At 33.1% G+C, this 25,084-nt stretch overlaps 1 protein-coding gene across 17 annotated transcripts in view; it reads right to left on the reverse strand.

Annotated features, from left to right (window-relative positions):
• DIAPH2 (diaphanous related formin 2) overlaps positions 1-25,084 on the reverse strand; it is a 252,477-nt gene that overhangs the window by 142,915 nt on the left and 84,478 nt on the right. For all 17 annotated transcript variants that reach the window (XR_011101176.1, XR_011101178.1, XR_011101177.1 and 14 more), the window contains 2 exons: positions 20,856-20,981; positions 1,040-1,203 (listed from right to left, as the gene is read on the reverse strand). Coding sequence is in view for 9 of the 17 variants with exons in the window: in XM_068697351.1 (XP_068553452.1) it covers positions 1,040-1,203; positions 20,856-20,981 (290 nt within the window). In the remaining 8 variants the exon portion in view is untranslated. The remainder of the gene's footprint in view (positions 1-1,039; positions 1,204-20,855; positions 20,982-25,084) is intronic.

Raw genomic sequence — 25,084 nt, forward strand, 5'->3', positions numbered from 1 at the left:
GCATTGAAATAGCTTATGACAACTATTCCTGTTTTTGACACATCTTCGTGCAGATGTGTTGGCATACTTACTAATTATAAAAAAAAAATCGCAATTTGCTTACAGTAAAAAAAAGAATAATTACTGCCAAATTAAAATGAACAGTTAGATATATTGTAATAAAAGTTTACTAATACAGTAAACTTAGCACTAAAATTACGTTTTGAAGTGGTTATTCATCCATTACACCGAAACCAAAATTCCTATGATTATGTGATGAATTAAGGCAGATACTGGCAATAGAGAGATCTCAGAGCTACAGCTGCATGGTAAACAGTGGTATTTCCAAGCGATGTTAATATACTCTAGAGACATAATGTGACACTGCAGGCATCTGTTTTCCTTGTGCACTTCCTATGGTGCTGCTGATTATGGCTTCCAGACAGCCACTAGGAAAGATGACATTAAAGCCGTTTAAATAACTTAGGTGTTGAATAAAATTCTTAAATTCCAGCATAAAGAAGCCAAACGCTGACAGCAACCGTACCAGCTGACTAGAAATAGTAATATGAACGTTTAAGTGAGTATCAGGAATTCTGTCAGAAATAGAGGGCTTATTATGGAAGTGTAAGCTTTAGCATCACAGCATCATTAAGACATCAGTCAGATTCCCACACAATGTGAATATAGGTACATCCATTCTGGTTTTTGTTCCATTATTCACTAAGGTTGTTGGTTTTTTTTTTGTTTGTTTTTTTGTATGTGTGGTTTCTGTTTTTGTTGTTTGAGGCTTTGTGTGTGAGGTGGGGTGGTAGGGTGTTTTTTTTACACTTTTTCTAATTATCCATTTCTTGGTCACATTGAGAGTTGGATTTGCAAGTTAAAGAATTATAATTATCAGTGACCAAAATCAAATTAATTCTGGACACATGCAACTGATTCCCTGTCACAGCATAAAAGAAAAAGTTAACTAAAACTCAAGGAAGAAGAGGAAGAAATTAAACTTGAGAGAACCCACAGGAAAAGTAAGAACATATGATGTTTTGCAGACATTACTTACCAAAAACAGAGTTCTGAAGTTGCTCAGATCGCCAAAGAATTCTTCTATGCTTACTGCTTTGGGATCAAAGCTAAAGTACTCTCCCAAATTTTCATACAATTTAGTCATGTTGTTGTGCATGTTGGATAGTTTTTCATACTGTTCTCGTGCACTCTCAGCGAAGCTGTAAGGTTTTGTTAAGGAAAATAATTCATGTGCAATTAAATCTACCAGCAAAATATAAACAAGAAAAAAACTTCAGTACTAAGTTTGTAGAATCGGAAAATCTGCTAGTACTGTCTTGCTGTCAAGTGGGACATATTTTATGTAATCATAGTTCAAAAGCACTTACGCCCCCTTGTATGTTTAGTACAGGTAATACAGCTACATAATTTACCTGGAATACTGTGTTCAACTCTGGGCCTACAGGAAAGCTAGGGAGGGACTCTTTATCAGGGAGTGCAGTGACAGGGCAAGGAGTAATGGCTTTAAATTAAAAGAGGGGAGGTTTAAATTAGATATAAGGAGGAAATTCTTTACTACGAGGGTGGTAAGGCACTGGAACAGGTTGCCCAGAAGAGGTTGTGGATGCTCCATCCCTGCAAGTGTTTAAGGCCAGGCTTTGAGCAACCTGGTGTAGTGGAAGGTGTCTTCGCCTGTGGCAGGGTGCTTGGAGTTAGATGATCTTTAATGTCCCTTCTAATACAAACCATTCTGTAATTCTATGTTAATTTGGTCACAGCTTATGAATACACAAAGATGACAGCTATACAAGACGCTGAGGGGTAAATATTCTCTGTCTTTCAAGTTGGTTTACAAATAAATTCTCAAAAACTCATGACTTCTAAGCTAGCAAGAAAGAGCAAATAACAGGACAGGTGAAAAACAAACAAAATTCTTCTCTAAAGAATGTCCAGACATTTCTCTACTGCAGTGGAAGTAAAAAGCTGGATGATAATTGCCAGCTATTTAAATGCACCACAGAACGAAACCCAAAACACGAGTATCTAACGCAAATGTACACTTTTATATTAGGTAATATCAACTCTAAATCAATCAGGAACTCTCAACAATATTTAATCAGAGATACAAAAAAAATACCTGAATTATTTAAGTACTAGTGATAAACAGGTAATGAATTGTTGTACAATTGGAAATGAAACACCAAGGAAGTTGACCAGACTGTCATCTACATCCATTCTGTTCCATGCTCTTTTACCCTCTCCCACATGTGGTGGTTTTACCGTGCTAGGCAGCTAAACACCACAACTGCTCTCTCACTCCCCCTCCTTAGATGAGGAGGGGAAGAAGTAAAGAATAACTCACGGTTTGAGATAAGGATAATTTAATTAAGGGGAAAATAATAATAATAATTATTATTATTATTGAGGAAAGATTACTAACTAAACAATTTAACTAAAGGGGAAAAAAAGAAAAGGAAAAGGGAAAAGGGAGGGGGAAGGGGAAAAAAAAAAAGTCCTGATGCTGTGCCAGCACTGCTCAGCAGCAGACACAACACTGGTGTGATAACACTGCTGTTCTAGCTACAAGTGCAGAGCACAGCACTGTATGGGCTGCTGCAGGGAAAGTTAACATCCCAGCCAGACCCAGTACACCACACTGAAAGAAGTACCTATTGCTTTCATTTCCATGAAGTGATATTATTAAAAGGTCACAGTATATTACATGTTGTATTAGTAACTGAAGAATGTAGAAATGAATCTTAGACTTATTTCCATCCCAGCAGTGATCATTAAAAGTTTGCCTTAATCATTTTAAAAAATGATTTTAAAATGGTTATGATTTTAATTATGATTTTTAATGATGAAAAATGATTTTTTAAAAGGGGGACTTTTTATTTCTATATGGAAAATTAGTTTTAGAATAATTTATTCATAAACAAAGAAATAGTGCAAGCTGTAAAGGAAAATATGACTTTGCTTTAAAGCTAATAAAGGTTCTGTCTGCTGTTTTGTTGTGGTTGCTCATATCTGCAAAGATATAAAGTCACAAATCACTGTAAAAAAAAACAGACCGTACATTATTAAACTAGTTCTATGGATCATGAATTGTAGCTGATTAACAGGTTGTGCTGGATGTATCAAAACCTAAGAACAAGAAGATATGAGTTTTTCCCTCACCACAGAAACCATGCAGCCTGACTCCCTGTGGCTTGTATCTGTAATGACTATCTTCCATGCAGATTCCCTGATACTTAATATAGCAATTCTCAGGACTCAGTTTCCCCATACTTGTGTCTCTAATCTGAGACTCTGCCTAGTTATCACATTACTAACTAAAAAATATCTGAGATCCCTAACTCTCTGCAAAAACAACAAATGACCCAGAAACTAATTATGGGAACGAGACATAAAGACTTGATATAAACAACTTATTTTTGAGCTTAGACTGAGCCCCAGTACAATTCTTCTGAAATCTACCAATAAATTGCATAGCGGACAAAAGAGAAGAAATACAGGTAAATATTCTCTTCCTAACATGCGCTCCTTGGTGTTTGGATGCTCTTGAGCACTTATAAGGCTATGTCATTTCATAAGTTATGTGCAAGAATGTCAAGGCTGAAAATACATTTTATTGGAAAGATGATTAATATTTTGTTTGAATTTTTCTGCTCTAATTTCAGGTCATCTAAAGTCATTTAAAAATTGGTTGTTCAAAGTATGATGGAAAAGTTTTTATATAATATAAATTTCTCTCCTAGGAGAGATATTTTCCAAGTAATTCCCTCTTCTTCATGAATGTCTCAGTATCATAAAAAGAAAGTTTTATTCTTTTGCTAGCTTTGCATGTTCATTTAGGATGGCAAAAAAATTAAAACACCGTGATGGACATTAATAAATACCTTTTTTTTTGAAACAGTATGTACCTATATAGTTTCATACCAGGGCAAAGACAAGAGTAATAACTATATTTTCATTTTAGTTCATGAATTTTAACATGCCTGGTTATAATTTCAAGTGCAGAGCACTGAATCCCTCATCTTAACACAAGACAAACCTGGTATAGTTCAGTGTTTGATGACATCTAGCCGTATAAAAGGAAATGAAAAATTAGTGTCAAGAATATATTGAATAGGTAATAATGTCACATTACTGAATTATTGAGCAGAGTCTAAAAATTTCTTAGAAAAACACCAACCACCTTACAGTCAGCAGACTACTGTCTTGGACAGCCCACCAAAACTTTTTCCATTATCATCATGATGGATCATCATTTGATACTGAGAAACAGAAATACAGAGATAACACAATTATTCAAATTACATCCAAGGTTCCTTTCAAAAAAGCTCAAAATATAAAATTGAATCAATTAAAGGTTGCACATGCAACTTCAGAAATAACAATAACCACCACAATGAAAAAAACAAACAATATTTCTACTGAAACTAGAATATATTTAAGAGCAACACTGTATAAACATATACTATAGTTTCAACACTAATATTTTTCATTCAGTAAGTTCCAAACTGCAAATAAGAAATACCATTAATAGATGACTTGTAAGAGAAAGGGAAGTCAGCAAAGTCAGATTAATATGATGAGCAAAAAAAATGGACTATTTTAACTGTGCTTAATGTTAAAGAAAATAAGTCAGTGCTTTAGAGACAATAGCTTCAAAGATCATATCCAAAGTCTTGTTAAGAAAATTATTTTTAGTCACACAATATGCTTCTTACAATCTTCATATTTATAAAATAATAGTAATTTGAAACATCATTTTGAAATATACAGTAATTCCAGAGGGGAATTACTGCCCACCACTTGGGCAATTCTGTACACATAAGCCTTAGTAAAGTTTTGAAATACTTATTTCAGTGGTTACTAGGTAAAAGAAAGTCTATGCTCTTTAATAAAATTCCACTTCTTATTTCAACAGCATTGTAGATGGCAACTACAAAAAACAACTGAGATTTTCTAAGCATCAAGTCAGAATTTTTGAAACTGTTAATTTTAAAATTTATGAGGGAATTACAGATGTCATGACCTCTTTCACTTGTTTCAACACTTGACCCTGCATTTAAATATAAAAAGTAAAAAAATCACTGTTCTAGTAACTGATACTAATACATAGTTTTATCGTATAATCCATTAAAATTTTCTGTATGTCATATCTGTAGAGAATTTTACAGAAATTAGACTCCCTATTTACTTGTGCTGACAAATTTTAGTTATCAACAAATTCTAGTTTTTCTAGTCTTTCTGTTAAAAGAGAAAGGCTGCAAAACATTCAAACTTCTGTTTTTCCTCCACAAAATGTTTTTGCTTGCTTTTGCATTGCTGCAGACTTGAGTTTCCACCCAGTTCTTATGGATAAGTCACTACACCAATGATCTTCACATTTTGAAATAGGACCACATGCCTATGTCACTTTGCCAAGAGGCTTCCTCATTATGTCAGAGAGAAAGAATCTCCAATTGCTCTTGATACTAGATTTGAATTATGTTTCAATATATAGGAATGGTATCATGGTACTTCCAAGCTTTTGTTTGGTTTATTTCAAGTAAACAGATGATAAAAAAGTATCAGAGTAATGAAGGTTAAAAACCTTAGATCTGCTGGATCGTTAGTTATCACTATCATTCACTATCCATATATCAATCATTATTTTTCTGTTAGTTACTCAAAAATTCCTCAGCACTCCATTTACTATTCTGAAAATTGTTGATTTCCATCACAGTGTTCTGTATCTCAGATAACAAAGTTTAATTAAACTGGCTTATTAAAATTTCCGTTACAAATTACATGTTTGAATGTTTCTCTGTGCTGTCCTGAAATGAACTATGGAATTAGTGTCTACAGTACTTAAAGTAGAAGGGAATGCAGCTGCATGACATGGCACCTTATCATTCTGAAGATACACATACATTCCACAACTCTTCAAAAGGACAAATACAGCTGCAATATTTGGGGAAATAAATACAGTTAAGTATCGATAAAATTACAACTTAGATATTAAACCAACACAGAGTATGTAAATGTTACCAGTATAAAACTAGTTTATTATCTCTACTGCAAATTCTTTTATTCTGGAAAAACAGAAGTTGGTTTTATAATTTTAACTGTCATTAACTTATTGTCAGTCAGCTCAGTGCACAACATGTTGCTGCCAACACCAGTGAAAATTAATAAACCAGCCGAAAAACTGCCAATTTAAAGAACTTAAAAGTGAATCTGTTGGAGCCCCAAATGAAGTAATAGGGGGAGAACTAATTAGGCAGAAAGAACTGTATAAATAATCATACAACAGCTGAATTTTGTTTGTACGCCTTCATGATGCATTAGATAAACCATACAAGTGGTATTAAAAAAACGTTTATGACACACCTCATCATAAATGTTGTGTTTTACTAATATGAATGTGTGGATTAGCGTATCTGCTTGAAAATTCACCTTATTCATAGGTGGCACTTGTCATCCTCGGCAGTAGGAAATTAGCAACAAAAGGATATTAAGTGTATTGTAGATCAGACAAGATGAGGAAACGATTTGAACACTGCGCTTCCACAGAGGGGTCTGTGTTCATACTTAATAGTACTTCAATGAACTTAATTTATTTGGCCTTCCATATCTTCTGAATCAGGTGCTGACTTGCAGCCAAACTGAGCTTAAATGAGTGACTGAGTGCTGACACAGATAGCCCAGAGAGGTTGTGGAATCTCCCTCCCTGGAAAAAGCCATATGGACATGGTCTTGTGAAGCCTGCTATAGTTGGCCCTTCTAGAGCAGAGAGGTTGGACCTGATGACCTCCAGAGGTCCCTTCCCATAATTCAGTAAAATCCAGATGTATAAACAGAATAACCAACACCTTCCTCATAATTTCGACTTTACACTGTAACACCTCAAAGAATTTTCTTCAGCTAGATACACAATGCAACTTCATGCCATTCAAAAATCCCGAACTTACCAAGAAGTTTTATGCACTGTATTTAACTCACTAGAGCTTTTACCACTCCAAGCATGCCAGAACAAAATCGAACTATGAAGACTGCTGAAGAAAGACATGAAACACTAAGAACATACCAGTTGCCAGAAATTTCACTATTAACTAAAAACACTTAGTTCTAAAATTACCTTGCCGAATAGTTATTTCGGCAAACTGAAGTCTTGATTAAACTTGTAAACTAGTATTTTGCAAAACGCTGATGATCAGAGTAACTACATTTATTAAAAAATACCGGCAATTCAGTTTTAGTAAGTAAAAGGACCAGATACTTGCAATGCCTGCTTTGTGTTTGATTTAGCTTTCTATCTGTACCTAAGCCAAATCATTGTTTGATTTAACACACACAAAAAACACCTACACCTGTGCTTCAGAAACCATCTGTGAAAACAATGTAATCTCTTGACATCCTTACTTGAAATTAAAGCCTTAAGTATACTGCTTGCAAATCTATATAGCCATACACTACTCACAGTAAAACACTTCCCCCTGCCCCAGGGATACACCTATCTACTACTATTAGAGAAATACGCTTGAACAAGAATGCGAACCTTTTAATGACTTCGAAATAACTACCAGTTAGTGTCAAAATGTACCGAAAATATTTCAAGTACACATTCTGCATTCCATCGTTTCAAGCTAGGATATCATTTCAGAGCAGGACTCCGGATTATGGAAAAGCCAAAGAAGGCTAAAAACATATTTTACATTGCTACAAGAGAAACTGTTATACAATATTGTCATCATCTTTAATAAAGGGTGTATCACTACTCGCAGTTTCTAATCTCTAAACTCATCCATAATAGAGCATTCTTTGAATTGAACTGCAGAAACAAACAAACAGAACTTATTAGCTGAAGACAAATTCAGCTTTAATAACAGTCATTTACAGAGAGAGCTTTATTTTCACCTGCTATCAGTAAGTAAACAGATACTAACAATTTTATCATTCACACCACATACATAATGCATCTCTCTGACTACAGAGAAGATGACTTCTGGAACATACACAGATAATAATGAATCACAATTATATACCCAATCTTTTATTCCCATAGAAAGCCTATCTTTTCTGGTAGAAAAAAATCGGGCAGAAATCTTCATTACAATACACTTTATATACACAAATTAGAACCCAAAGAAATCAAGACCCAAACAAAGAAAAACAGTTTACCCATTTATATAAAATCACATCCTTCGTAAGTATTTAAAGATTCACTAATAAAATACCCATTAAAAGCTCAGTGTAGCGATTTGTTTCTCGAAACAGGGCAAATTAATTCATCATTTGACAGAGTAGCCTGGGGAAGTGTTGTTGCTCCTCAGTTACACATCTAAGGGTTCTGTGCCTCTCCCTGACCTCAATTACAACTGCATTCAGTGTGTACAGACACTATTTAAGTGTTTGTGTCCATGGAAGTGAAGCACAAAGATCATAATGATCTTTGATAAAAATGCTAGCTGTAGCCTACTCACTCTCCCTAAATTGCAGACTCACTCCAAAGTGATGTTTATCAACGAGGCCTTTCTGACTTGGCCCTAAATAGCCATAAAACTTTCATCTTCATAAACATGAGAAAATATCAATGCTTTCTAACTCCTAGCTCTAAGCATTTATATCAATTTCAAATTTTCATCAATTCAAGCTTCTCAATAATAACAAGGCTCTTTCCATTGACTACACGTATACCACTTTAATATGCACAAATGAAAGCTTCTATCAACAGAATTTCAATAGTGCTTGTTTATTTATTTATACTCCTGTTAATCAGGAAGCAGAGATCAGTGCCCACTTCTCTAAAAGTTCCATAGGAACTCTCTAGGCAAAAACTGATAAAAGTGTATTTACAAAACATTCAGTACAAGGAGCAAAGCTCCATGAGCTGTTTCTTAAATTGTTTTATGTTAGAAAAGCCTGCTCAAATACTTGCTACAAAAGTAGCAATACTAATGTTTTAGCAATACTGCTACAAAAGCTGACAAAGGAGCTTTCTCTAGTAGCATGAACAAGTAAACTTTAAAAAGTAAGTAAGAATAATTGGCTATTCAAACAGCATACATAGAAGTCAGCATTTATAAAGCCACAGTCTACCAAGAAGAGAAGATATTGGCTGTCTTAAATGGATAAAAAGAAGGTTGGAAAACCCTTGAAATTATAGTTAGGTGTTAACCTAAATTAACCTAAAGCCACTTCCCCCCCACCCGCCCCCCAGAGGAAGACAGTTACTTGACCTGAGAAGTTAATAAATCTGTATCATTTTTTTCATAACCAATAGGAAAATAATTCCCCCAAGTTTATACTTTTAATCAAAAAAAAGGGGGGAAAAAGTTTACAAGTATTGTTAACTGAAAAAGAAATATCAGAACAATTTTAAAAAGCACTAGAATGCCTGATAGCAAAACAAACCTCAAATCCTGACAAAACCAAGCCTTTATTTCTACTGATAAAATCGACAGAATTTTAGAAACTCCTTCTAGAAAAATACACTGAAAGGAATTGAATTTACTAACACTGGCTGAGAGCTAAAAAGCATACTTCCAAGAGAATGGCAAAATGCTGTTCATGAATGAAAGAGGTGGACTATTTAGCTTCATGTGTTCTGAAATGGAAGTTGACACCTATTAAAAACAAAAAAAGACTACACCAGATTAAGAATTAAATTTATAGGTAGATGTAGGTTTAGGTTATATATATATATAGGTATGTAGGTTATACATATATAGATTATATGTAATTTATATATTTATATATGTATAACATCACACACAGTTAATATTGGTTTCATGATCTATGCCCACAGTTTTTAAATCCTTTTACACCAATAGCACATACTTCAATGATGCCATAAAAAAGGGTAATTGATGGGAGTCCTAGAATAACAACTGTAAAAAGATAACAGGTCAAACAAATGAAAACTGACATAAAATTACAGCAGAAAAATAAAGAATTTATCCTTTTTTTTTATCCCAGCTTCGTAATGCTTTACAACTTTTTGTTTTTCTCCGCTGTGCTTGTACAAAATTCATAAAACTCTGTTAAGATCCTTCACAGGTCAGATCACATTTTTACCAGAAATCTTATACTAAGATTTCTGAAAATCTTAGTTGCTTCCTATCTACTTTATGCAGATGCTTTTCCAGCATGTTTTACAAGGGAAACCATCTCATTTTTCATCTAATCCTCATTTGTGATATTTTGGGTTAAAAATTATTTGAAACAATATGAAGAGTCATATTCTATAATTTTTTGGAGATCTCTCTCATTTATAGGGGTGCCAAGCAATTAGCTATAACCACTATTTATACATTAGAAAGCAACACAGAAGACATAATAACCAACAAAATATTGCAAGAGTAATGCATTTTTAGTGCATCTTCCCTGCAGAATAATTATATGAAAATCTGTTTGGAGAAATAAAAACAAGAAAACAAAAAAGCAGCTATTACAAACAAAATGATACTTCAAAATTTGTTTCTTGTATTATATACAAATTAACTAAATATGAACGTTTCAAATAACACAAAGCATTGACATATGAAGTTTTATCAACCATTAAAAAATTAATTTTAATTAATTAATTATTTCAGCAAAACCACAATAAGGTAGCCATTCCTAGAAACACTCTTATTAGTTTTGGAACATAAAATGAGATGCCTTGAGCAATATTTACAGCTTTGTGTGCCCTAAATCTTTCAGAGAATCTGCAACCACATTCCCTTTCTCTTTGATCGTGCAGTTTTTCCTCACTTCATCTGGATTTAATTACAAAAAATATGTTTGAGCTGTCAGTTTTACCCTGGTTTAACAAGCTTCAGTCAGTAGATGTGATGGTTACTTCATCAAGATAAAGTTTTTTTTGGGGGGGTAAACTGTGGGGAAGGAATTGAGAAGTGACTAAGTCACATATTTCTAGGCTTCCTTTAATGCCGCAATGTCATGAAGCCCTCATTATTTTATTTTTTTTTTCAAATTCTGAAAAAAAAATCACTCAGCACAATGTTTTAAGACACTAGATGTTTAAAATCAAAGGAATGATTTTAATACTGATGGACAATCTATCTTATAGAAAAGCCACCTGGTAGAAAAATGTTGATTAAGTTTATTCAAATAAATTATTTAGTGCAAAGAACTGTTTTAATGAAGTGTTCAGAAACTGAAGTACAGGGAAAAAAATGACAGTCCAATCTAAAAATGAGTCTGTTTTGCACCAAAGTAGTATTTTGAATACCAGGTGCAAATTTAAAACCACCCTTCACGTATAATTTGAGTAATACAGTTTATGTCTTGAATTCTCTTTCAAGATATTAATACCAGAGCTACGTAACCACCCTTGTAGACCCCTTTTCAGGATTGAAGAAGCACACAGGGCAAAATGTAGTTCCACAAACTGCAAATTTTTTTGTTCAAGGAATTTCATTTTGGTATCTAATGCTGCAGTTAAAGGGACTTACAGTATCCACTCTCCCATTATTTTCAGATTTTAAAATAAGCATAAAGCAATTAGAAAATGGATCTCTACGGAATTATCATTTTAGCAGTGTACAATAGTTTTTCTTTTTTTATTAAAAAATCTGTATTAGTAATCTCTACAAATTGATTTAATATAGATTTAAGGACGAAAGCACTTTCCCTCAGGCAATTATTCATAATCAAGGCAACTTTAAATTTTCCATGTATTTAAGTAGACTTCTGTTCACAGAAGTTTGCTCTTAAAAATCTCGAAAACATCCAGGTTTTTCCTCCAACATAGCTTTTCAAGTCTGCTTAGATTTCTGTTCAAAATTCTTGTCTTACTACTTGGCCAACATATGTACACTTCAACCTTCACCCTTTTCTTGTATTAAAATTCTCTCTCAATTTTACTCAGTGCTAGCTTTGAAGCATAATTCTAGATTTGCGGTCTTTCAAGTGCAGAACAGAATAGAGCTCCCTCATGTGGTCTACCTGTATAATCTCAGGGATTAAACAACCAACGAAACCAGAAAACTGATAATCTGTTTTGTGTAACACTGTTTTCATTTACACTGAAAGAATTGCAACAGCTTTAATACACTTATGAAAAATTATATGATTTGAGAAAGATGAATTAGTAAACCCTCTTGTTTCCTATTTTTGGCTTTATAAACTCTCCCTTCTGTTTTCCTCTTCTCCAGGCCCAGCAACTTTTAACTCCATATGTAACAATTCTCAAACTTATGTAACTTCTTCCATATATATGGTATCTAACAACTGTAACAAAAATACCTCAATACACTTCAAAAGTTACCCCCACTCAACAAAATAAAGATTATTCTCTTTGCAAAATCAAAATAACTATTTTTTTTTTCTCTATGAGGTAACGTGAACACATGATCTATACTGCATTCCCAACTGTGCTTGCTTCTTGCAGTGCACACTTTTGCAAAGTTATTCTCCCCTGATTATGTCCTGATTACATTTTTATTCTCCCAGGGCCCTTTTATACTCCTCTCATTTGTGTTTCTATTATTTACTGATTTAAGTGAATCTTACCACATTAGACTTGACCAGTTTAAAGCTTTCCTAATTCTATTTCACTGGATGACTATAACAACAACAACAAACTAACACACAGTAACTCAACTTTGAAATTATCTGCTATGTGATGGCATGCAATCAAAACAGACTCACAATTCTTTTGATGCATACTGCACCACAGAGGAAAATTTATCTCAGCATAGCTTAGGTAAAAATTCATGTATTTTGTGTGTTAAAAAAAAAATACACACAAAACTCACCAACATGTACTCCAGGACATTTCATATTTTCAACATCCTTTATTAGAGCCGAAAGGGAGATAATAAAGGAGGTGGATTTAGATTTACAACAGACAGTGCATTCACTCTGTTTCAAGATAAATCCACTACTCTGTATACCCTAAAAGAAGCCCTTATAATTCCACATCTGCTTTCTATATTAACAGTTTCTTCCATTGGACTGCCAGTTTCTTCAAGCACTATAGCTCACATACATACCCCTTATTGTAACATTTAACCCTAAGAAATAAAGCTGAGGACAAAGAATGAAGACTAAAACTTCACATAAAACTCCTTCATCCTCCAAACAATTCAACAAGGAACAACAAAGAAAATATTCTTAATATCGGTCTCTCTCAGTACATGACCATGAAGGAAGATAACCTTCAAACTCCTCTTTAGTAGAAATGTCTCCCTAACATGATAATGATTTAAGGTATCATTAAATGAATGAAAATGTTTCACTTAAAATGGATAGAGTAAGAAACTGTGTAGCAATTCTGAAATTTTATAAAATTATAAATTCTGAAGCTATAAAATATGGTGGGAGTTCTAGTAAGTACTAAGACAAGGGGGTGGGGGAACAACAGTTTCATGAAAAATGGATTTTTTCACTGATTTTAGGAATCCTAATTTGGGGAAACAATGATCAACTCTGTCATTTACTGTATTAAATAGCAAACCAAACCCAAATGTATTTCAACCACAACACCAAAGGAAAATCATTATAGTTGAGTAGTAAAATATGTTGCCTTACTACAGCAATTAATCATTGTAAGTCAATTTTGCATAAAGATTCAAAGCTTTTATGTGCTTCATATTACAGCTGACACAACAGGATATTGTATTGCATGTCTAGAATATTTACATACAATATGAACACTGCATTTAACCTTATACCTTACAGTGAAGTCTGTTGGCCTTCATAGCATATAGACAGTCATACAAAATGTGACACCACTCATGCAAACAATTCAAAGCAATTATAGTAGGGGATTAATATTTTTTTCAGGGTCAAAAATTATTGATGTGAAAGGATTAGTAAATTCCACAAAGCCATATTAACATCTCTCCAAGGAAATTAAATTGAATAGCAACATTTATATGATGGCTGTCACTGAAACAACATGGAAGAAAAATGACACAGAGACAATCCTAGAAACTGAGTATTGCCGTATTGTTCAGGACTGACATCTTCAGAAAGCATTTCTGACATCATATCTTCTAATTGCAATAGATCCTGGACGTATTTCTGACATGTTGATTACCTAGTTTTTAAATTGGTACCTTCAAAAAGGCATCTGTACAATCAGATCATTTTATTTGCTGAAGAAAAAATCTCTACAGACTAAAATCACAGCAGTGCATGAGCTCAAATCTCTCATATAGCAGTCTCTCTGCCCCCCCTCATAACTTAATAATGTCAATATGTCAAACGTAACTAAACATTGTACAAGTTGCTTTGAATCTTATTCTGAACTTTGCAGGGTCAATTCTTCAATGGGATTCAGAATGCTGAGATGCTATGAGCTTGAACAATAAGCAGTGCAAAAACAAAAAAGACAACACTGTTCATTGATGCCCTGAATTTTCTAAGAGAGCTGCCAGTTAGGAAACTAAAAGCAGATTATATGTATATACTAATTCTTCCCATTTTCTATCACAGTGCTTTCAGAAGTGGGATATTCTGCCTATGCTGATCAAATACAGCAGACCTTCGGATGTACTTCTAAGAATTACAAGCACGATCAGTTTAATCAAGTTTGTCTTGGTTGCTTTAGCACGCTCATTTCAATATGATGAGTGTTCAGACAGAAGAGATTCTTAAATGTAACCTCATAAAATGATATACTGTTGATTTTCTTTTTAAAAAGTACATTCCATTATTCTTTTTGTGCATTTAGTGCAACACAATATTAACACAAATTTGGGGCATAGACATTCGGTGGATCGAAGTCAAACAGCCAAGCAACTCACTTAAATCTTAAAAACATTTACCTACAAGTGACAAATTTTATGTTCTCACAGTTCTACAAACTTAGAATAAAGCATTCAGGATGCACATTTAAACATATACCAATAGCATGAGATTCTTCCTTTGCACATCATGTTAACCAATTTTGCGAATTTGAATAAAAACGTCTACAGAATATGTACTACAAGGTACATATCCTTTTAGGAACATTTTAGTATCTCATTAACAGCAATCAAGTTTACCGCTCCACTACAGACCTTGGTAAATGTTATCCCTGTTACTTAAATATACTTCAAAATTTGAACTTGAGCAATTTATATACTTGGGAATGTGCTGCAAAGCTGACTAAAATCCAGAGAACTACAACATCAAAACAGAAGTTGCTTACAGTCAAAAGCAGGCCTACATATTAGTCTGTACACTCAATTCTGAAGACACAAACTAAAAAAGGAATCACACCTGAAATGTAACATTACTTATAAAGCAAAAAAACATACAATATAGTGGGACTTGAATTTACTGCTTAAAGCCTTTTATTTACTGCTTAAAGACTACTCCATTTAAGAAGTACTAAACATGTACTAAGGATGGCTTACAAAGCAGCAACTTTCAGTTTATAGGCACAATGCATATTGTCATCTCCATTGAGTTGAACTTTATTCTGTCCTAAGTGTTTCTAAACTCTTTCATTCTGACACCATGCCCTTTACCTTAAAACCAATATTATCAATTTTAATCTTTCCTTCTTCATGCTACTTTCCATTCTCCACTTACTAAATGCTCTTCCTATTTTTTCTCCAGCTGATTGCTTTCTCACCTCTCATTCTGTTATTTTACTCAGCTGACTAGAGCAGAACAACAAAATGAAACTGATTAAACTGGAAGCCCAACAGAATCATAGCTTGAAAATTAATTCAGTTCACATTCCTACTTCATCAGATGTCCTCAGCCCTCAGCCCAAAAAATATAAGAGAACATCTTATATTTTTTATCTTTTAAACTGGAATAAATCACTCCTGTTTCATTCCCCTTCACTGCATGCGCTCTTAAGTCCTCTTAAGTAAGACTTTAGAGGACTGAGGCTAGCAAGTCTTAAGACGTGCTTTTTTTTTGGTTATTCCTTGAAGTTTATTTTCGACTGCAAGCTGCAGGCTTAACTTTAAATGATCTTTGAATGGCTTTTCTTTTCTAGTTCCCAGGAGTAGTGACAAGTGCATTCTGGCAACAGGTATTTCAAATGCATTTGTACAATGCATGTACAAAACTTCATAGAAATTTCACCCTTTGGTATTACTTTTGAGGCACCCTTAAGTATGAGCAAATTCTAATATACATAATATACATACTCATAAAGAAATGAAGGGGCCAGTGCACTTCAAATTGTCTCATAAACAAAACAGGATTCCCCAAAAATGACATCTCAAAACACCACGTGAATTATTTTTTCCGTAACAAGCTAGGAGGATATCCAAGTGCTAACAGATAAGAGTGTCACAGACATCATTAATACATCTCAGATATATTATGTTAAAAAAAAAAAGTCTGATTCTTTACAAATTATATAATGGTCCAAAAGCAAGACCTCTGATTCTTTATATACAAGCAGCTATAGCAAAAACCTAGTTTCCCTAGAAAGACAAACACTCATGCTTTAACATCACTTAAAAAGAAAATAATCCATATACCTATTACTTGTAAGTACAAAATTCTGAGTTTTCCATTTAAAATCTTTAATTATAGGCACAAAAACTGAAACAAATCAAGGAGTGAAAGCCAAATTTGTCATAGTCTATAATTACTTCTCCAGTGCTACATGAAGCTGGGATAATTATAAAGAAACCTCTCACATATATATGATCTTCAAGTAAAATACTATTTGAGTCCTGGATCAGATTATGAAAAAGTTACTTAACATACCATATAATTCACAGGCAGAATATTTTAATGTCTTTTCTTTTTCTGTAACCGTATTACATTTTACTTTACTTTACAGAACAGCTGTAATTCTCATTAGGTTCTGAAATCAATTGCTATTGGTGGCCAACCATATAAATAATCTTCAGGATCCCAGTAACTTCAGACAGTGCTGTGAGTATTCCTTAAAACTTGGGCAATTAAGTACCTGAAGAAAATCCCAATATAAGGCAGGTAAACTAAAACCCTAGTATGACAGCATGATAGTGCCTATACTATCACTTCAGAATCCCACAAAAATTTTTCTGTGCAGTTCCCCCCTAAAGTCCAGTGTTCCTTATAAACAACATGTAACTGCACTTACAGGATGCAGACCTGTGTCCCACAGCAAGTAGTGGTCATGGAAGCAACTTTGCATTGTTTCCTAATGGTTTGATGCTTGGACTACATGATCTCAGAGGTGTTTTCCAACCTCAGTGATTCTAACCAAATACAAAGTTCCACTGTGATGGTGGTGACAGAAACAACTTCTGATGTAGAACAAAAACAAATAATATTAAATTTTTAACTCATGCCTGTGAAGCTACAAAAATACTGAAGCACTGTACTTAGTTGGAAACTGCTTTACAAAAGCATATTAAAAAAACACCAAGAATACTAGAGAAATGAGCCTACTTGGTTATCACAGATAAATTTAAGTCACCTGACCATAGTATCAAAATTCTTGCACTGAGAAAGAGATATGTGATAGCCATTAAGTCTTAAAAAACTTAAGATGGCTAGAAACTGAAACCATGAGAAGTCAAACCAGCATCAATCTGTGTATTTTTGAAAGAAAATCATTGATAGAATCTATTAGGAACATAGAAGAAATTATACTATCTGAATTTTTCAAGTCAAGATTTATACTCTCATAAAAGACATGCTTTTAGACAGAAAAATCCAAGTATGACGTTGACAGTGGCATTACCTGTACTCTATCATAGTTGAAATCAAATCATATTATCACAATAAAATTAATTGGTTATAAAAGATGGAAATCAAACTACAGTCGCTTCATCTGCAATTCTTATTATGTTCACTGATCCTTATGAACAATCAAATAGAAAAAAATCATACACCCTTAGGCAGGAAGTCACATTGACACAACTACAGAACCAATTCACCAGAACCAATATCTGCATAGTCCTAAAGCAAGTCTAATAGAAAACCAAATATACTTGTGAAATCAAGTGATTTTATTTAGTTGCCTCCAGTTTTAAATATAAACTGCTCAGATAACTCATTTTGCCTCAGTTTATACATAATAAAAATGTGTCAAAATAAGTGTCTGAAATGTGTACCCAGTTAGCAAACTATAGTCATTGAATTAAATTGAATTTTGAATTCAATTTGTAAATTACATTGAATTAAAACTCTTAGAGCTATATTTAATTTTTTTAGTCAGTGGGACATACTTACTCATCTACTGTGGAATAGTAAAATATTATTCTTCCTGTCTTTGTATTTAATACCTACTGTAGTTCTGGGTTTAGGTCTCTGTCAATACTCTATCAATAACTACATCAAGTTGTGTGCACTGAAATGAGTAACCGTACACACCAAATAAAACACTGATTAAGAAAAGTCACAAATTAACCTGCTTAAAAATGGGTAATGGAAATTAAATCTAACTCAAAAGTAAGCGGGATTCATACTCGTATTTTTGTCACTCGTAATACAAAAAACTCGCATTATTTCTCTTTTAAGTTATAGAAACCAAACTTGTTCTATACCATTTCCTTCTACACTATGAATTATATTATTACTTTATCATTATAAATATTACAAGTGGTATTTTTTATTGTAATTAATGTCCTAATTTAGTAGGATACCAAGCAATACTCCTTTCATGCTGTCTGAAGGAAGTCTCATTCACAATTACTTGCACACTGCTTTGTTTAGTGGCAGGTAAAGAAAAGAGAAACTATGCCTTTAATCCTGCATGCCAAAACCCTACTGAGAGATGATTTATATTCCAACATGTACCAATTTTTCTGAAACACTCTGGCAGTTAGAGATGTTCAGCTTGAAATTCCTCAACTTCCTAATCTCAGTATGTGCTATCAACAACAGTTCTTCAACAATATGACAGAAACAAAAGAAACAGATTGATGATTAAAATGTGGTATTTTTCCTCTTAAATAATTCCTCTTAAAACCCTTCCAAATTTATTGTCCATTCTAAAAAATATAACACAGGAATGTAGAACATTTTAAAATATTAAACACATTTGATCATTTGACATAACATTCCTTAGGCAGAATCAGTTCATTTTTTAGTCTTATCTGTTTTGTTAAGCCACCAAATCCACTGATAGGATAAAAAGCTGTCAGACATCTACAGTTCAGGGTACCTACTTTAATAACCAGGAACTGGTAATCTAGCTGTGACATTAACATATGTGCACCAGAGCAAGTCTGCCTTCTTAATAGACTTGCAACATTTTTTTATTTTTTTTTAAAGGATCTTTATATTATCGCTAATACAAAAAGCCATTTATATACATATATATGTACACATGTTTTAATCTCAGTAACACTGAGGCAATCTTCGTGCTTCAATAAATTCAGGAGACAAGCAGCAGATACAAAAAAAGGTACCTATGTGGCCTCACCAATACTTGAATGATATAAATAATCTTCTCTAAGTATAGTAAAGGCACAAGCAGAAAAATAACAAATGACAAAGCACTGGCTCAACACAACTGAGAGTATGTATACAACTTGCAATACAGTTTGTTGTAGACAGTAAGTCTACAACACATGTAAAATTCCAAATGACACAGTGGCAAAAGGTGTATTTCAATATCTTGGTTTCACGTCCAAAGAAAACTGGTTTACTTGACTGTATTCAGCCTACATACAATGTCAAAACAAAGGGCTATTACAAGTGAAGGTTTCCCTATGTGAATGCATCTCAGGAAAACAATTTTTTCTTCTACTAAAAAAAACAGCAAACCTGATTAAATGTGATTACTAACACGTCTCCTAACCTTGCAAAAAAGACAAGGTAGAATAAGGCAGAAGAGAACAAAAATTTTCTTCTTATGAGTTGTCTACTTCAAGTTAGTTTTCTAGTCTTGACAGAAACTTAAAATAAATGCACACAGAGAAGACATTAAACATATTCTTGTGAATTTCTGTCACCGAACCCATTCAGATGATTAATCCTGCTAAAACTCAGATTCCAAATACATTGGGTGAATCCTTCATTACATTCACCTAAGTATGATGAGCAAGTAACAGCAGCTCTAGACATCCATCTCCATTTTTTTAAACAAAAAAAAAAAAAAAAACACAAAATTATAACTTCTGTCTCATTGCATTATCATTGCATTAAGATACCACATGAATTATCGGAGCTTCTATAAATGCAGAAAACGCCTGTCTTTACCATGTACCATACTCTAAATGGTTCCACACAGATGTGCTTTATGCATTTTACTTATTTTATTTTTTTAAAGAAACATGAACTTCTGCCTGGTCTCAGAAAATTTTGTGAGCTTCTTGCACTGACAGTTTACTTATTACCTTATATTCTTGCACAAAAGTAAAGACTGATATGTAAAAATTTTGGAGAGAAAACAATCTAAACGAACATGCTTTGGTGTTCTCCCACAGTTTTTCCTTGTACTAAAGAACGTACAGTCTCTATTCTCTATTTATTCTGAAATAAAAGCACAAATCTCTCAAGTACCAAGTATCTAAATACTTTTACTCTAAACAGATCTGACCAAAAAAAAAAAAAAATCACCCGATACTCTCCCCTTCAAATATCAACCTATCTGAAGCTAAAATAAGAACTGATCTTAACTCTACTGCTGGCAGTTGTTGAGACAGAAATGACTTAACAATTACCATTAAATACTGTTCTTTAGAAGAAAAACAAAACTATCTTCATGACAAGACACTTTAATTCCTTTAAGAAAGCTATCTGCTTTTCTCCTTTGGAATACTTTAAATTATACACCAATTACGAATAAAACATAAGATTCAGCTTAGTTAATGGCTTCCTTGTTTTCTTACATTCAGCATATTCTGACATACTTTTCTCTCCACTAGAATAAAAGCATGGAAGAAGAGATTTAAAACTTAATTTTAAGTGTTGTGAAATACTTAACCAGACAAAGTTAACATTGATATCAGCCGTATAAACATGCAAAAAGGATATGCTCATCTTTTCTACGAACTTATCATGTTCATCTTGTGTTTTAGGGAAATTCTCAATGTCATTCTCTAGGCGCTGGATTTGCTGGTTCATTGAATCAAGGTTGCTCTTCAGAGTCTGGGCTGAAACTAAGAAAAAGAGTCAATAAGTAAAAAGCTTCCAGAATACAATTAAAAAGAAAGGGTGTCAGAAAGGGAGAAAACAACGACATTATGAATAGTCTTAAGAAGAATTATTCCATGAAGTAGACACATTTTTCTGAATTACTGTTCATAAAAAAAATTCAACTCTACATAAAAATAAGTAAAAATATCTAATGTAATACACCAAATCATCACACTTAATATGGAAATGTCACCACTTAATTCTACCATTAGTTCAAATGATTCAATTTCTATTCAAATTTATTGGTAAAAAATCTAGTATTTCATTCTTTTATATGTAATTCAAAGATTAGAAAGTAACTAAGGTTCAAAGAGACTTCACCTTATTAATGCATGTACTTGCTTAAATGAATCATCTTATTAACGCATGTACTTAGTTACAGAAGTGATTTAAGGAACAGACACAGAAAAAAGATCAAATATTTTTCTTTTACTGAAATTAAACTGATTTCTATAAACCAATGTCTGTGAAACCCTCTGTTAACATCAAAGATAGGTTTGAATAATACAAGTCACTGACAATTAAAAAGAAGTAAAGGACTCATAGTACAGCACTAAAAAGTAAATAGAGAATAGACACATACATATGGCACACACTTAATATCCAGGCACATTTTGAGATATATACTGTGTCACAGGCATACATGTGTGTATTACGCACAGACACATGCAATATATAAATGTACGTATCTCTGATATGTAATACTTTATCATTTCAGACTTTGATTAAAATATAACAACTGTTAAAGCAATTGTGTATGGATTCTATTATCCTCTCAATTTGCCAATGCAATTTTAAGGTAAGAACACCTTTTTTTGCTGCATTTGTTTGTTTGTGGTGATTCTTCTGGATGAATCCTGATGTTTTATGCTTATTTTGTGACCTGCACAAATCCTGTGTGCCAGCTTCCTACTTTCTCTGACATATGCTGTCAATACCATGCTTTTCGTATATTTTCACCTAGGAGTAAACTGCCAACAGCACATTTTTATATATACATGTTTTATATAAATAATTCACTGTGAAACAACTATGGCACATGATATACTACTGTGGTATATGTGCAGAAATTGCAGGCAGAAAGGAATCCAAAGTAAGAGGAGGAGTAAAGTGTTGGTAACACAATCAGGGAAAGCTGTTCAATCACTGAGTTATTAAAAATGCACTAGACAAGACATGGAACAATTTGATCTAACAGTCCTCCTTTTCAGGCTCTTAACTTTTAACAAGTGTTTGGTCTTTCCAATTTGTTGAAGTGCAAGCCATGCCTCCAGAGGCATAACAACGTTCCTCATATCAAGAAGAGTGTAAATTCAAGAACAGATGAGAATAAAAATAAGTAGCACTGTGAAAGCTACAAAACAGTACCAACTTCTCACTAAAGGTTGGTAATAAGGAATTCTGAATGGATTTCTTTCTTTGAGAAGCCACTTAAAGGGGTCTTCAAACCTCAATTGGTTTAGCTATATTCAGAAATTCTTTAATGCTCTAATTTCTTTAATAAGTAACAGCCTATGAGAGTCATCTGGACTGTTCCCTAATTTTGCCTCTGATAATTACTCTTCAGGAAGAGAAGTGAATCCTTAAAACACATGCCATACTGAAAAGCTTTGTTTAAGGTGGAATTAAAATTATAGCTTGAAAATGTAGCTTCAAATTCCAAACTACCATGACTTTGCATAACACTACACATTAGAAGATAACTGCCAAATAAATTCTAAAGCCCATAAAAGACAGGGAAAACTTTTTAGACATATTTGCAGGCCAATCCTGAATCCTACTGAGTCTCCCAACAGGATGTATTTCAGAAATTGAAGATTGGAACTACAACACAAAATCTGCAAAGCTTTACTTCTCCGTCTTCTTCACTGAAATCTTGTCAGTGAAAGAGAACACTTCTGTCAAAAAGCTTTTAATGAGATGATGGATAAGCTACCATCAATACAACAATGATATATGCAAATATGGGACTGCAAATACATATGCATATGATATGACATATGCAAATACAGTTTTCTGGAGGACAGCAGTTATCCAGTATTTGATGCACCTACATTCAGAAAAAGACATTGAGATATTTTCTGACATTTCATTATTGCATTTTATATGAATGAAAAGAATGACAGAAGTCACTATACAGTGTAAGACTGACTTTTGATTGTGAAGCAAAATGCCAGCTTTCAGATTCTATTATGGAAAGAACAGTCACAGATGCAGGCATTATATTTATAATGCCATAAGGCACTGTCTATTTCATATCCACAAACATGCCAGATCGGGCAAAATCTGTTTCAGCAACGTAATCTGTGCAAGGTAGAAAATACCACAGATTTCTTTGTTAAAAACATTTTCTTCTACTGCAATGAACTATAGAAATTCCATTTGACAGAAAAATGACTACTATTTATGAGTATAAATAAAAAATAAATAAACAAACAAAAAAAATTACAAAACTTCTCATGACTCTGCATTCTGGTAGAAAGCCTAGTAGTTCCCAACTTTGGCAGACAAAGCAAGCAGGTAATATAAGTGTGTCAAGAATTGTTAAACGCAGGAGGAACTAGTCAGAATAATCAACTGATAAAAATGTTTCATTTTAAATATACATGCTATTTAAACCATGAACTATGATTTACAACTATTGTTCTTTTAAAATTTGAAAACAAATTATTATTATAAAATATATGGTAACTTTCATCTTCTTCATTACGTGGGTTATGTATTTCTTTTCTACCATTTCTGGTAAGCTTAACAGTCATAGGAGCTTCAAGTAACAGAATATATATCTTTTGCAAGGATTTTCAAATACTTTTTACAGTACAACTTTTTCTAGAAATCCCAAACATATTGCCTGACTCCAGTGAGGTATTCTTATTTTTAAAGTTTTTCATTGACTGTAGAAATGGATGTGAATTTGTTAAATATTTATTAAAATCACAAATCATAAAATTTTAAGAGAAAATGCCATAACTGAATATTACTTGCATCCAGTTTGTCACAACCATGTGATTTTATTGCTTTTTTGCTTTTCTTCTCATATTAGGTAAGAAAGAATGCTTTGCCAATAATCTCTTGATAGTTAATCAGTTTGACCTTTGCTTATACTTTCCAGAATAAAACTGTTTCCTAATTTAGTTTTAGTTTTCAAAAAAACACTAGGTTGTTATTCCATGTTTAAAAAGATAAAAATATTTTATTATACCTAATATCAGATTATTGAAGATTTTGGTACATGCACGGGCAGTTCACCTAATTCCCATTGACCTTTACATATTAAAATCCAGTTTTATGCTTTATCTCCTATTTGTTCAAAACCATACATCTTTTGTTCAGATACTTGTTCTTTATGCTTATATGAAAATAAAAGCAAAGTAAGACTTTATTTTATTTACATGGGACCAAGAATATTGTCCTGAGATGTTAAAAGAAGTTGACTAAGTCTATGAATTTAGCTTTATGTATCGTTCAAACTGTGTGTCTGCCTTCTGCCTAAAAAGTAGATTTTGTTTATCTTTCCTTATTTAAATTCATACAGAGATAATATTGGCTGATAGATTTCCTTCTGTTTTACAGAAAAATGATCTGAATGCCCTCATATCTGCAGCCAGTTTATTCAAACAAAAGAAGCCTCCTACATGAAAATTAAACCTGACTGTTCATTCCCGAAAACCACTGGTTTATAAAACAACAAATGATAAATAGGAAGTGAAAATCATCTCTTCCACACAAAGCACATGAACTTGCTACACAGAGGAAATGACCACACGTGACAGGGCAGATGAACATTACAGTTAAACAATAATCAAGAGGTACCATGGGAACAGTTGAGGCAAGTTACATAAATCAGGTTTATTCTGCCAAAAACCTGCTTTGTTACAGAAAGAAAAAAAAGTCTGAAAGGGAAATTTTGGTCATTAAACATGAACAGTAATTTATGTTTCTGATAAGAAGTCCGCACTGTTTGTAAGAAACTTAATGAGCTCCTATCTTACAGGATGAAATGTCTAACTGCAGTCAAACCTGCTTTGTATCTATCTTAGATTTCGGGATTAACAGGGACTTCACT

The sequence above is a fragment of the Anas acuta genome, chromosome 13 (assembly GCF_963932015.1).
Source record: "Anas acuta chromosome 13, bAnaAcu1.1, whole genome shotgun sequence".
NCBI lineage: Eukaryota > Metazoa > Chordata > Aves > Anseriformes > Anatidae > Anas > Anas acuta.